Source organism: Heptranchias perlo, chromosome 27, assembly GCF_035084215.1.
Source record: "Heptranchias perlo isolate sHepPer1 chromosome 27, sHepPer1.hap1, whole genome shotgun sequence".
NCBI lineage: Eukaryota > Metazoa > Chordata > Chondrichthyes > Hexanchiformes > Hexanchidae > Heptranchias > Heptranchias perlo.
Window position 1 is genome coordinate 29,645,775 of NC_090351.1, and position 14,862 is coordinate 29,660,636.

General features: G+C 44.3%; 1 protein-coding gene across 2 annotated transcripts in view; it reads right to left on the reverse strand.

Moving 5' to 3' along the window:
* The window catches only part of LOC137344507 (acidic mammalian chitinase-like), a 38,058-nt gene extending 31,721 nt beyond the window's left edge, over positions 1-6,337 (reverse strand). For both annotated transcript variants that reach the window (XM_068007542.1, XM_068007543.1), the window contains exons 1-3: positions 6,240-6,337; positions 4,237-4,269; positions 3,232-3,436 (exon numbers count right to left, since the gene is read on the reverse strand). In XM_068007542.1, the coding sequence (XP_067863643.1) occupies positions 3,232-3,436; positions 4,237-4,269; positions 6,240-6,264 (263 nt within the window). In that variant the 5' untranslated portion in view covers positions 6,265-6,337. The remainder of the gene's footprint in view (positions 1-3,231; positions 3,437-4,236; positions 4,270-6,239) is intronic.
* Positions 6,338-14,862: the final 8,525 nt, after the last annotated feature.

Consider the following 14,862-nt stretch of genomic DNA (forward strand, 5'->3'; position numbering starts at 1 on the left):
GTGGGCCCCTTAAAAACTGATAATAGTGGTATTGTAAATGAAAATAAGGAAATGGCGGACATATTAAATAATTACTTTGTGTCAGTTTTTACTGTAGAGGAAGAGGATAGCATGCCGGACACCCCAAGGAAACTAATTTTGAATTAGGGATGGGATCTCACTATAACTAACGTAAGCAAATTAACAGCAATGAAGAGAATAATGGCACTAGAGTAATAAATCCCCAGGTCCAGATGGTTTCCATCCCAGGATTTTAAAGCAAGTAGGTGAGAACATTGCACATGCTCTAACTATAATCTTCCAAAGTTCTCTTTATTCAGGAACCGTTCCTTTAGATTGGAAAATTGCACGTCACTCCACTATTTAAGAAAGGCGAGAGAAGGAAACCAAGGAGTTATAGACCAGTTAGCCTAACATCTGTTGTCAGGAAAGATAGAGTGACTGAACACCATAAAAATTTTCAGCTGATCAGAGAGAGCCAGCATGGATTTGTAAAGGGTAGGCCACACATGAAAAACCTGATTGAATTTTTTGAAGAGGTGACTAAAGTAGTGGACGGGGAATGTCTATGGATGTTGTTTATATGGACTTCCAAAAGGCATTCGATAAAGTCCCTCATAGGAGACTGTTAACTAAAGTTGAAGCTCATGGAATTGAGGGCAAATTACGAGGAGAGATTACACAAACTAGGGTTGTATTCCCTGGAATTTAGAAGATTAAGGGGTGATTTGATCGAAGTTTTCAAGATATTAAGGGGAACTGATAGGGTAGATAGAGTGAAACTATTTCTGCTGGTTGGAGAGTCTAGGACTGGGGGACATAGCCTAAAAATTAGAGCCAGGACTTTTAGGAGTGAAGTTAGGAAACACTTCTACATGCAAAGGGTGGTAGAAGTTTGGAACTCTCTTCCACAAACGGCAGTTGATGCTAGCTCAACTGTTAATTTTAAATCTGAGATTGATTGTTGTTAACCAAAAGGATATGGGGCTAAGGCGGGTATATGGAGTTAGGTCACAGATCAGCCATGATCTCATTGAATGGCGGAACAGGCTCGAGGGGCTAAATGGCCTACTCCTGTTCCTATATTACTAAGATGGTCACCAATAAATCCAATAAGGAATTTAGGAGAAACTTCTTTACCCAAAGAATGGTAAGAATGTGGAATGCGCTACCACAAGGAGTAGTTGGGGCGAATAGCATAGATGCATTGAAGGGGAAGCTAGATAAATACAGGAGGGAGAAAGGAACAGAAGGATATGCTGATAGGGTTAGATGAAGAGGGATGGGAAGAGGCTCGTGTGGAGCATAAACGCCGACATAGACCAGTTGGGCCGAATGACCTGTTTCTGCGCTGTACATTCTATGTAATCATTTATTTATGTAATGCTTTTGATGTGACATATCCCAAGGCACTTTGCAGAGGCAAAAACAGATGATGAGCATCAGTAGGAGGGGGGTCAGGGGAGGGAAGGAAGTTGTGGGTGGGGGAGACAGGGAAAATGGAGGTGGGGGATGGGGGCTTGGTGGGTGAGAGGCAGACTGGGGAACGGGGGTTAGGGAGAGAGGGGAATGGGAATCAGGTAATGGGGGGGTTGAGGGAGACGGGAATGGGGGTTGGGGTAATGGTGACTGGGGAATGAGGTGTGCGTGCCCATGGAGACCAGCATTTCCTGCAGAGCTGGGAGCAGCAGCAGCAATGTGGTGAGTGGGAGCAGCATCGTGAGCAGAGCAGCCAGGAAAGGGGTGAGTGAAACCTGGGGACTTTACAGTGGGTAAACATGGAATGATTATTTCCACTGGTGAGTGAATGTAGAACAAAGGGACGGAGACCAAGAATTCTCACTAGAAGAACCAAGGGGGAAGGGAGAAGGAAGATTCTTGAACTGAGGGCTTTTAGACCATGGGATGCTTCATCAGAAGTGGGTACAAAGGTAGAAACTAGAACATAATTTAAAAGAGAATGGGGATAAATATTTGAAAAGGAGGAATATAAAAGGATATGTGGGGAATCGTGTTACAGGGGAGAGTGCCCCCCCCTTTGCTGTAATTTATATCCTTCTCTGAAAACTCTCCTCTATTGAGTCCAAGTGGTTTAGAAATGTTGGTGCTGAGCTGAGTTTAGGACGATGTGCCCTGTGAGAAGTGCCCCAAGCACTGCCCACTCCCCGTGTATGCTACAATAAGAATTATAACTGTGCCAGCTGTGGCTCAGTGGTAGCACTCTCACCTCACCTCAGAGTCAGAAAGGTTTGTGTTCAAGTCCTGCTCCCGAGATTTGACCACATAGTCCACACTGACACTGAGGAAGTGCTACACTGTTGGAGGTGCTGTCTTTCAAATGAGATGTTAAACCGAGGTCCCGTCTGCCCTCTCAGGTGGACATAAAAGATCTCAAGGCACGACTCGAAAAAGAGCAGGGGAATTCTCCTGATGTCCTGGCCAACATTTATCTCTTAACCAACACCTAAAAAAACAGATTATCTGGTCATTTATTTAATTGCTGTTTGTGGGAACTTGCTGTGTGCAATTTGGTTGCTGCGTTTCCTACATTACAACAGTGACTACACTTTAAAAGCTGTAAAGCACTTTGGGATGTTCCTGAGGTCATGAAAGGTGCTATATAAATGCAAGTCTTTCTTTTATCACAGCAGTGAAGGGATTTAACAGCAGTGAAAGGAATCTTATCACTCACACATTTTGCTGTTACTTTAAGAAATGTTGACAAAAATGACCAAGGCTAAAAATGGATTTTATTAAGAAATATTTAACTACCCCTTAGCTGGGTAAAGGCATATCCCAGTGTAGTACTAAGTCATATAGAGCAGCAGGTGCCAGGGATGATGCCTGTTGCATGATCTCAGCTGGGACAGCAGTTGGAGCAGTCCAATTGACCTCATTTTCCCCTGAGATAGGAAAGGGAAACAATTGGACTGGGTTCCTTTTCCTGATTGTTCTCCAGTGGAAAATATATGTGTAGAGACATAGGATGGGAACAGGGTCAGACTCCGCTGTGAGACCCTTCAACAGTGAAGTATCGAGCCACTGTATGGAATCATACATAAAGAACAGGCATTTAGATGGCATACATGAGGTCTGCCAGGATCTGTCGACTACAATATCAACACAGTTGCCTATAAGAGAGGAGGGGAGAAAGGGGGCTCATTGGAACCATAGATGGAGAAAACCTTCATCTCACAAATGAGAGCTGTTACAAAATATATGCCTACTCACTGGTTTTTGAGATCATTGAATGATTTATAAAGAAACTCATCATTTTCTTCCTTGGTCGTAATCTTGTGGTTATCATCAATGATAGCAAACGCGTAGATTAGATGGGTGCACAGGCAAGGGGGGATGTTTTCAGGCATGAACTTGGCAATTCCTGGTCTGTGCTGGGCCCAGTTTGCATAATAACAAATCAGTTTGTAAGTATAGCCTAAAAACAGAAAATAAAAAATGGTTGTAAAGCAACTCACCATCCACCCTTGTTCAAAATAGAATCATAGAATCATAGAAAGTTACGGCACAGAAGGAGGCCATTTGGCCCTTCGTGTCTGTGCCGGCTGAAAAAGAGCTATCCAGCTTAATCCCACTTTCCAGCACTTGGTCTGTAGCTCTGTAGGTTACAGCACTTGAAGTGCTCATCCAAGTACTTTTTAAATGAGTTGAGGGTTTCTGCCTCTACCACCCTTTCAGGCAGTCTGTTCCAGACCCCCACCATCCTCTGGGTAAAAAAAAATTCTCCTCAGCTCCCCTCTAATCCTTCTACCAATTACTTTGAATCTATGCCCCATGGTCACTGATCCCTCTGCTATGGGAAATAGGTCCTCCCTATCCACTCTATCTAGTCCCGTCATAATTTTATATACTTCAATCAAATCTCCCCTCAGCCTCCTTTGTTCCAAAGAAAACAACCCCAGCCTATCCAATTTTTTCCCGTTGCTGAAATTCTCCAGCCCAGGCAACATCCTCGTATATCTCCTCTGTATCCTCTCTGGTGCAATCACATCTTTCCTGTAATGTGGTGACCAGAACTGTACGCAGTACTCAAGCTGTGGCCTAACCACAGTGATTGGCATTTTTCAAAAAAAACTAACAATGGGGTTTGGTGGCAGTTTTTATTCAGAAGGTGATTGTTTAATAGAGCTGCAACTTATATAGGCTCTTATGGGAAAACAGGACACTAAGATACAGTAGTGGGCAGCTCTTGCATTTGGCAGTAAGACTGTGACTTACCCACTTGTAATTCGGACAACAGGATGAATCCCACTAGAAAAAATAGGAAAACAAGCATTAAGTTTATTCAGAGGCGATCCATTCTCTAGTGTAGAATGCACTGGCATAGGCAGGAGGAGGGGGGGCCCTTGATGTTCAAACACCCCCAAAATTACTATGATTTTTTTTTGTCGGGGCACTCCTTCTTTCAAAGAATGTGCCTTAGATGACTGGGCAGAACACAAAAACAATGTTCTTCCCGAGCTAATCAGTTCCATAATTCAACCAGTGAAAACCGATTAGTTGGGCTTGCGCTTCTAAATGTTCACTGGGATATTGCAGTGAATAATAGCGAAGTTATTGATGGACTAGTGTCACATAACTGGCTTCGACTGTGTTTTTATCATTTACTTTGCTGAATTGTTAGATTAATGGAAGTAATGTTTATATTTGAACCTTACTGTGAAATTCCTATTTGGAACATAGATCTTTGTTTATTAATTCTCGGGGTATGGGTGTCGTTGGCAAGGCCAGCACTTATTGCCCATCCTAAGTGGCCCTGAGAAGGTAGTGGCAGCCCTTCTTCAACCTCTGCAGTCCATGTGGTGTTTCACACAACTGACTGACTTGCTAGGCCACTTCAGAGGGCAGTTAAGAGTCAACCACGTTGGTGTGGGACTGGAGTTAGATATAGGCCAGGGTAAGGATGGTAGGTTTTCTTCCCTAATGGACATTTATGAACCAGTTGGGTTTTTACAACAATCTGTTGATTATTTCATGGTTACTTTTTTACTAATACTAACTTTTCATTTCCAGATTCTTTTTCAACTCAAATTCTCAAAATGCCATTGGGGGATTTGAACACATGCTCTAGATTATTGGTCCATGACTCCACATTTCTAGTCCAGTAACATGACTACTATACTACTGTACCTAGATTTTGAAGTTGTTTTGTTTGATCTGACAAACTCATATCCAAACACAACCTGGGAAAAAAATCCTGCCTATGCCACTGGTAGAATGCAGTACATTTCAAAATTATGAAAGATTTGTTGTAAAGCTGTAAAATTTGATGATTAATTGGATTGACCAGGAAAAAAGCCATCTAATGAACTGGCACTAAAACTCTGCAGCTAATTTCTATCTTAGAAGGATATGTTGATGGGGTTAGAAGAAGAAGAGTGGGTGGAGGCTCGTGTTGAGCATAAACACCGGCATGGACCTGTTGGGCCGAATGGCGTGTTTCTGTGCTGTATGTTCTATGTAATTCTATGTATTTGGTAAAGAGGGTAGTCACCATCCAATGTCCCTCCACTTTGCCTGACCTCTGCTCTGCCCTGCTCTGCTCCTCCTGGCAGTGCACCTCAGATCATGACCTGAGTGGGGGGGGGGCGGGGGGGTGGAATTATACATTCTCTTAATTCATGGCCCTGCATGTTGATTCTCTGACTGATGGGGACAGTTTATATAAAGAAATAAGTGCTGTAAAAGCTTGCATACAAGTCATACCTTTACACATCTTTTTATGTGCTGCTTATATGCCACTACAACTAACAGGGCTTTTTATCAAAATTGCAATCAAACTATAGGGTGTAACTTGTATTTAGACATGATATGTACATCATATTTCATAGAATACAGGATTAACAATTTTGTTTTTTAATAAATAGAATGTTATTGAAAATCATTTTTGTACACAATCTTGAGATACAGTCGGTCGAACACACAGTACAGTAAGCAAGCTAAAACTCAACGTTTTGATATTTACTGTTTCTGTGGTTTACAGCAAATATATAGAATCATAGAATCATAACAGCACAGAAAGAGGACATTCGACCCATCGAGCCCATGCCGGCTCTTTGTAAGAGCAATCCAGTTAGTCCCATTCCCCCGTTCTTTCGCCATAGCCCTGCAATTTTTTTCCCTTCAACACATCACTGTAATAACCATTTTCTATATAGGTAGAAGATTAAGAATATTGTTTCAATTATTTTTCTTGATAGTTTCTTTAAAATCATACTTACCAATTACACCAAGCACTCTCTCCATTTTTGGACTCAATAAGTCAATTTCCCTGCTGCTTTATGCTTGCTGTAGTTGATGACACTGTGGTTACTGGAGGAACCATGCACTGTCTCCGCAATTCCTACAACAGATAATTATTAACTAAGAAGTTAGGTGGTGGGACAAATAGATAAACTATTGCCATATGGGGTGGTAAACATTTAGAAATGACCTACCAGGTAAGGTAGTGGAGTTAATGACATTCGGGGAGTACAACATGCAGGTGGTTGAGCAGCTAGGGACTAAATTAAAAAGCAGAACCACAAAGGTAATAATCTCTGGATTATTACCTGAGCCACAAGCAAATTGACACAGGGTCAATAGGATCAGGGAGATGAATGCGTGGCTCAAAGATTGGTGTGGGAGAAGTGGGTTTTGATTCGTGGGGCACTGGCACCAGTACTGGGGAAAGAGAGTGTTGTTCCGTTGGGACGGACTACACCTGAACCGTGCTGGGACTAGAGTTCCAGCGAATCGAATAACTAGGGAGGTAGATAGGGCTTTAAACTAAATAAGGTGGGGGGGGAGGGTCCTGGTGGAGAGAAATCTAGAATGCTAAAGAGAAAAGACAAAGAAGCAGTGCAGGAAAGTGATTGGGGTAAGGATAACCAGATTGTGTCAGGAAGGGACAGAGGGAACAAACAAAAGACAACAAATAGGGTCCAGGTAAGAAAAAAAGTTAATAAGACAAATAAGGCCATAGTACAAAAAAATGTCAAGGTGTCTAAAAATGTTAAAAAGACAAATCTAAATGCACTGTATCTGAATGCATGAAGCATTCGTAATAAGGTAGACGAATTAACAGCGCAAATAGATGTAAACGGATATGATATAATTGCAATTACAGAGGCATGGCTGCAAGGTGACCAAGGCTGGGAGCTGAATATCCAAGGGTATTCGATATTTAGGAAGGACAGGTAAAAAGGAAAAGGAGGTGGGGTGAGGTTGTTAGTAAAGGATGAAATCAGAGCTATAGTGAGAAAGGATATTGGCTCAGAAAATCAAGATGTAGAATCAGTCTAGGTGGAGTTAAGAAGCACTAAGGGGGAGAAAATACTGGTGGGAGTTGTCCATAGGCCTCCAAACAGTAGTGGTAATGTAGGGGATGGGATCAAACAGGAAATTAGAAATGCACGTTACCATGGGTGACTTTAATCTGCATATAGGCTGGCTAAACCAAATTAGCAATAATACTGTAGAGGATGAATTCCTGGAGTGTGGATGAGATGGTTTTTTAGACCAGTACATTGAGGAGCCAACCAGGGAACAGGCGATCCTAGATTGGGTATTGTGCAATGAGAAGGGGTTAATTAATAATCTTGTTGTCTGGGGTCCTTTAGGGAAGAGTGACCATAACATGATAGAATTCTTCATTAAGATGGAAAGTGAAGTAGTCCAATCCAAAACTAGGGTCCTAAATCTAAACAAAGGAAACTATGAAGGTATGAGGAGTGAGTTGGCTATGATAAATTGGGAAGCTTCATTAAAAGGCTTGACGGCAAATAGGCAATGGCTAACATTCATGGAACGAATGCATGAATTGCAACATTTATACATTCCTTTCTGGCGCAAAAACACAAAAGGAAAAGCGACCCAACCATGGCTAACAAAAGAAATTAAGGATAGTATTAGATCCAAAGAGGATTCATATAAAGTTGCCAGAAAAAGTAGCAAGCCTGAGGATTGGGAGCAGTTTAGAATTCAGCAAAAAAGAACCAAGAGATTGATTAAGAGGGGAAAAATAGAGTATGAGAGTAAACTTGCAAGGAACATAAAAGTGGACTGTAAAAGCTTCTACAAGTATGTAGAAAGAAAAAGATTAGTGAAGACAAATGTAGGTCCCTTACAGTCAGAAACAGGAGAATTTATAATGGGGAACAGGGAAATGGCAGAGCAATTAAACAAATACTTTGGTTCTGTCTTCACGGAAGAGGACACAAATAACTTCCCAGAAATGCTAGGGAACCAAGGAACTAGTGAGAAGGAGGAATTAAAGGAAATTAGTATTAGTAAAACAATAGTGCTGGAGAAATTAAAGGGATTGAAAGCTGATAAATCCCCAGGATCTGATAATCTGCATCTCAGAGCACTAAAAGAGGCAGCCATGGAAATAATGGATGCATTAGTTGTCATCTTCCAAAATTCTATAGATTATGGAATAGTTCCTGCAGATTGGAGGGTGGCAAGTGTAACCCCACTATTTAAAAAAGGAGGGAGAGAGAAAACAGGGAACTACAGACCAGTTAGCCTAACATCAGTCGTAGGAAAATGCTAGAGTCTATTATAAAGGATGTGATAACAGGACATTTAGAAAATATCAATGGGATTAGACAAAGTCAACATGGATTTATGAAAGGGAAATCATTTTTGACAAACCTACTGGAGTTTTTTCAGGATGTAACTGGTAGAATAGATAAGGGAGAACCAATGGATGTGGTTTATTTGGATTTTCAGAAGGCCCTTGATAAAGTCCCACATAAGGGATTAGTGTGCAAAATTAAAGCACATGGGATTGGTGGTAATATATTGGCATGGATACTAAGGAGCTTTTTCCCTTCGTTGAGGGTTCTATAACAAGGGGACATAGATTCAAGGTAAAAGGCGGGAGGTTTAGAGGGGATTTGAGAAAGAACTTTTTCACCCAGAGGGTGGTTGGAGTCTGGAACTCACTGCCTGAAAGGGTTGTGGAGGCAGGAACCCTCACAACATTCAAGAAGCATTTGGATGAGCACTTGAAATGCCATAGCATACAAGGCTACGGACCAAATGCTGGAATATGGGATTAGAGTAGACAGGGCTGATGGCCGGCGCGGACACGATGGGCCGAAGGGCCTCTCTCCGTGCTGTATAACTCTATGAAAATTGGTTAACAGACAGGAAACAGAGAGTAGGAATAATTGGTTCTTTTTCGGGGAGGCAGGCGGTGACTAATGGGGATCAGTGCTTGGGCCCCAACTATTCACAATATATATCAATGATTTGGATGAGGGAACCAAATGTAATATTTCCAAGTTTGCTGATGACACAAAACTAGGTGGGACCGTGAGTTGTGAGGAGGATGCAAAGAAGCTTCAAGGCGATTTAGACTAGTTGAGTGAGTGGGTAAATACATGGCAGATGCAGTATAATGTGGATAAATGTGAAGTTATCCACTTCGGAAGGAAAAGCAGAAAGGCAGAGTATTATTTAAATGTTGATAGATTGGGGAATGTTGATGTACAAAGGGACCTAGGTGTCCTTGTACACCAGTCACTGAAAGCAAATATGCAGGTGCAGTAAGCAGGTAGGAAGGCAAATGGTATGTTGGCCTTCATTGCAAGAGGATTTGAGTTTAGGAGAGAGGATGTTTTACTGCAGTTATACAGGGCCTTGGTGAGACCACACCTGGAGTATTGTGTGCAGTTTTGGTCTCCTTACCTAAGAAAGGATATACTTGCCATAGAGGGAGTGCAGCGAAGATTCACCAGACTGATTCCTGGGATGGCAGGACTGTCGTATGAGGAGAGATTGGGTCGACTCGGCCTATATTTACTCGAGTTTAGAAGGGATCTCATTGAAACATATACAATTCTGACAGGGCTAGACAACAGACTGGATTCAGGGAGGATGTTTCCCCTGGCTGGGGGGTCCAGAACGAGGGGTCACAGTCTCAGGATATGGGGTAGGACATTTAGGAATGAGATGAGGAGAAATTCCTTCATTCAGAGGGTGGTGAACCTGTGGAATTCTCTACCACAGAAGGCTGTGGAGGCCAAGTCACTGAATATATTTAAGATTGAGCTAGATAGATTTCTAGACACAAAAGGCATCAAGGGATATGGGGAGAGAGCGGGAATATGGTATTGAAATAGAGGATCAGCCATGATTATATCATGAGCGGCGGCGGACCTGATCGGGAGCAGAGGAGAGAGACCAAGAGCGGGGATAAAAGAGCGGCGGACCGAGGCCCGAGACCAGAACAGCGGCGGACCTGATCGGGAGCAGAGGAGAGAGACCGAGAGCAGGGATAAAAGAGCGGCGGACCGAGGCCCGAGACCAGAGCGGGGCGGACCTGATCGGGAGCAGAGGAGAGAGACCGAGAGCGGGGATAAAAGAGCGGCGGACCGAGGCCCGAGACCAGAGCGGCGGCGGACCTGATCGGGAGCAGAGGAGAGAGACCGAGAGCGGGGATAAAAGAGCGGCGGCCCGAGGCCCGAGACCAGAGCGGCGGACCGAGGCCCGAGACCAGAGCGGCGGACCGAGGCCCAAGACCAGAGCGGCGGCGGACCTGATCGGGAGCAGAGGAGAGAGACCGAGAGCGGGGATAAAAGAGCGGCGACCCGAGGCCCGAGACCAGAGCGGCGGCGGACCTGATCGGGAGCAGAGGAGAGAGACCGAGAGCGGGGATAAAAGAGCGGCGACCCGAGGCCCAAGACCAGAGCGGTGGGGGACCTGATCGGATCAAAAACAACAACAGAAAACCAAGGAGTGACGTCACAGGACAGCAGGTAAGTGATTGGTTGGTGAGTATTACTGTTTTTTTTCTTCTCTAAATTAGGGCATAGGTTTAAACTAAGAGCTGGGAAACTAAGCAGCTTTTATAGCAGGTAGTTTTTTTTTTAGTGAACCTAGGTCCCTAGTATAGTTAACATTTTCAAATTTCAACGTAATTTAAAAGGGGTAACTAAGCTGAGGCAAATCATGGCAGCAGACCTCGCACCCGTGATATGCCCCTCCTGCAAGATGTGGGAAGTAATGGACACTACCAGTGTCCCTGCCGACCATGTGTGCAGGAAGTGTGTCCACCTGCAGCTACTGACCGATCGTATCTCGGAGCTGGAGCTGCGGGTGGACTCACTGTGGAGCATCCGCGATGCAGAGAAACTCGTGGATAGCACGTTTAGCGAGTTGGTCACACCGCAGGTAAAGGCAGTACAGGCAGGAAGTGAATGGGTGACCACCAGACAGAGTAAGAGGTGCAGGCAGGTAGTGCAGGGGTCCCCTGTGGCCATCCCCCTCTCAAACAGGTATACCGTTTTGGATACTGTTGGGGGAGATGGCTTACCAGGGGAAGGTGGCAGTGGCCAGGTTCATGGCACCGTGGCTGGCTCTGCTGCACAGGAGGGCAGGAAAAAGAGTGGCAGAGCTATAGTGATAGGGGACTCGATTGTAAGGGGAATAGACAGGCGTTTCTGCGGACGCAACCGAGACTCCAGGATGGTATGTTGCCTCCCTGGTGCAAGGGTCAGGGATGTCTCGGAGTGGCTGCAGAACATTCTGGAGGGGGAGGGTGAACAGCCAGTTGTCGTGGTGCATATAGGTACCAACGATATAGGCAAAAAACGGGATGAGGTCCTACAAGCTGAATTTAGGGAGTTAGGAGTTAAACTAAAAAGTAGGACCTCAAAGGTAGTAATCTCAGGATTGCTACCAGTGCCACGGGCTAGTCAGAGTAGGAATGACAGGATAGCTAGGATGAATACGTGGCTTGAGAGATGGTGCAAGAGGGAGGGATTCAAATTCCTGGGACATTGGAACCGGTTCTGGGGGAGGTGGGACCAGTACAAATTGGACGGTCTGCATCTGGGCAGGACTGGAACCAATGTCCGAGGGGGAGTGTTTGCTAGTGCTGTTGGGGAGGGTTTAAACTAAAGTGGCAGGGGGATGGGAACCGATGCAGGAAGTCAGTGGGAAATAAAGTGGTGACAGAAACAAAAGGCAGTAAGGGAGAGTGTACAAAACATGACCGGACAAATGGTCTGAAAAAGCACGGCAAAGACCAAGGGAAGTCTCGATTAAACTGCATTTATTTCAATGCAAGAAGTCTGATGGGCAAGGCAGATGAACTCAGGGCATGGATGGGTACATGGGACTGGGATGTTATAGCTATTACTGAAACATGGCTAAGGGAGGGGCAGGACTGGCAGCTAAATATTCCAGGGTACAGATGCTATAGGAAAGATAGAGCAGGAGGTAAGAGAGGAGGGGGAGTTGCGTTCTTGATTAGGGAGAACATCACGGCAGTAGTGAGAGAGGATATATCCGAGGGTTCGCCCACGGAGTCGATATGGGTAGAACTGAAAAATAAGAAGGGAGAGATCACGTTGATAGGATTGTACTACAGACCCCCAAATAGTCAACGGGAAATTGAGGAGCAAATATGTAAGGAGATTACAGACAGCTGCAAGAAAAATAGGGTGGTAATAGTAGGGGACTTTAACTTTCCCAACATTGACTGGGACAGCCATAGCATTAGGGGCTTGGATGGAGAGAAATTTGTTGAGTGTATTCAGGAGGAATTTCTCATTCAGTACGTGGATGGCCCGACTAGAGAGGGGGCAAAACTTGACCTCCTCTTGGGAAATAAGGAAGGGCAGGTGACAGAAGTGTTAGTGAGGGATCACTTTGGGACCAGTGATCATAATTCCATTAGTTTTAAGATAGCTATGGAGAAGGATAGGTCTGGCCCAAAAGTTAAAATTCTAAATTGGGGAAAGGCCAATTTTGATGGTATTAGACAGGAACTTTCAGAAGTTGATTGGGAGAGTCTGTTGGCAGGCAAAGGGACGTCTGGTAAGTGGGAGTCCTTCAAAAATGTGTTAACCAGGGTTCAGGGTAAGCACATTCCTTATAAAGTAAAGGGCAAGGCTGGTAGAAATAGGGAACCTTGGATGACTCGGGAGATTGAGGCCCAAGTCAGAAAGAAGAAGGAGGCATATGACATGCATAGGCAGCTGGGATCAAGTGGATCCCTTGAAGAGTATAGAGATTGCCGGAGTAGAGTTAAGAGAGAAATCAGGAGGGCAAAAAGGGGACATGAGATTGCTTTGACAGATAAGGCAAAGGTGAATCCAAAGAGCTTCTACAAATACATAAAGGGCAAAAGAGTAACTAGGGAGAAAGTAGGGCCTCTGAAGGATCAACAAGGTCATCTATGTGCGGAACCACAAGAGATGGGTGAGATCCTAAATGAATATTTCGCATCGGTATTTACGGTTGAGAAAGGCATGGATGTTAGGGAACTTGGGGAAATAAATAGTGATGTCTTGAGGAGTGTACATATTACAGAGAGGGAGGTGCTGGAAGTCTTAACGCGCATCAAGGTGGATAAATCTCCGGGACCTGATGAAATGTATCCCAGGACGTTATGGGAGGTTAGGGAGGAAATTGCGGGTCCCCTAGCAGAGATATTTGAATCATCCACCGCTACAGGTGAGGTGCCTGAAGATTGGAGGGTAGCAAATGTTGTACCTTTGTTTAAGAAGGGCGGCAGGGAAAAGCCTGGGAACTACAGACCGGTGAGCCTGACATCTGTAGTGGGTAAGTTGTTAGAGGGTATTCTGAGAGACAGGATCTACGGGCATTTGGAGAGGCAGGGACTGATTAGGAACAGTCAGCATGGTTTTGTGAGAGGAAAATCATGTCTCACGAATTTGATTGAGTTTTTTGAAGGGGTAACCAAGAAGATAGATGAGGGCTGTGCAGTAGACGTGGTCTACATGGACTTTAGCAAAGCCTTTGACAAGGTACCGCATGGTAGGTTGTTACATAAGGTTAAATCTCACGGGATCCAAGGTGGGGTAGCCAATTGGATACAAAATTGGATTGACGGCAGAAGACAGAGGGTGGGTGTAGAGGGTTGTTTTTCAAATTGGAGGCCTGTGACCAGCGGTGTGCCTCAGGGATCGGTGCTGGGTCCGCTGTTATTTGTTATTTATATTAATGATTTGGATGAGAATTTAGGAGGCATGGTTAGTAAGTTTGCAGATGACACCAAGATTGGTGGCATCGTGGACAGTGAAGAAGGTTATCTAGGATTGCAACGGGATCTTGATAAATTGGGCCAGTGGGCCGATGAATGGCAGATGGAGTTTAATTTAGATAAATGTGAGGTGATGCATTTTGGGAGATCAAATCGGGCCAGGACCTACTCCGTTAATGGTAGGGCGTTGGGGAGAGTTATAGAACAAAGAGATCTAGGAGTACAGGTTCATAGCTCCTTGAAAGTGAAGTCACAGGTGGATAGGGTGGTGAAGAAGGCATTCAGCTTGCTTGGTTTCATTGGTCAGAACATTGAATACAGGAGTTGGGATGTCTTGTTGAAGTTGTACAAGACATTAGTTAGGCCACACTTGGAATACTGTGTACAGTTCTGGTCACCCTATTATAGAAAGGATATTATTAAACTAGAAAGAGTGCAGAAAAGATTTACTAGGATGCTGCCGGGACTTGATGGTTTGACTTATAGGGAGAGGTTAGATAGACTGGGACTTTTTTCCCTGGAGAGTAGGAGGTTGAGGGGTGATCTTATACAAGTCTATAAAATAATGAGGGGCATAGATAAGGTAGATAGTCAAAATCTTTTCCCAAAGGTAGAGGAGTCTATAACGAGGGGACATAGATTTAAGGTGAGAGGGGAGAGATACAAAAGGGTCCAGAGGGGCAATTTTTTCACTCAAAGGGTGGTGAGTGTCTGGAACGAGCTGCCAGAGGCAGTAGTAGAGGCGGGTACAATTTTGTCTTTTAAAAAGCATTTGGACAGTTACATGGGTAAGATGGGTATAGAGGGATATGGGCCAAGTGCAGGCAATTGGGACTAGCTTA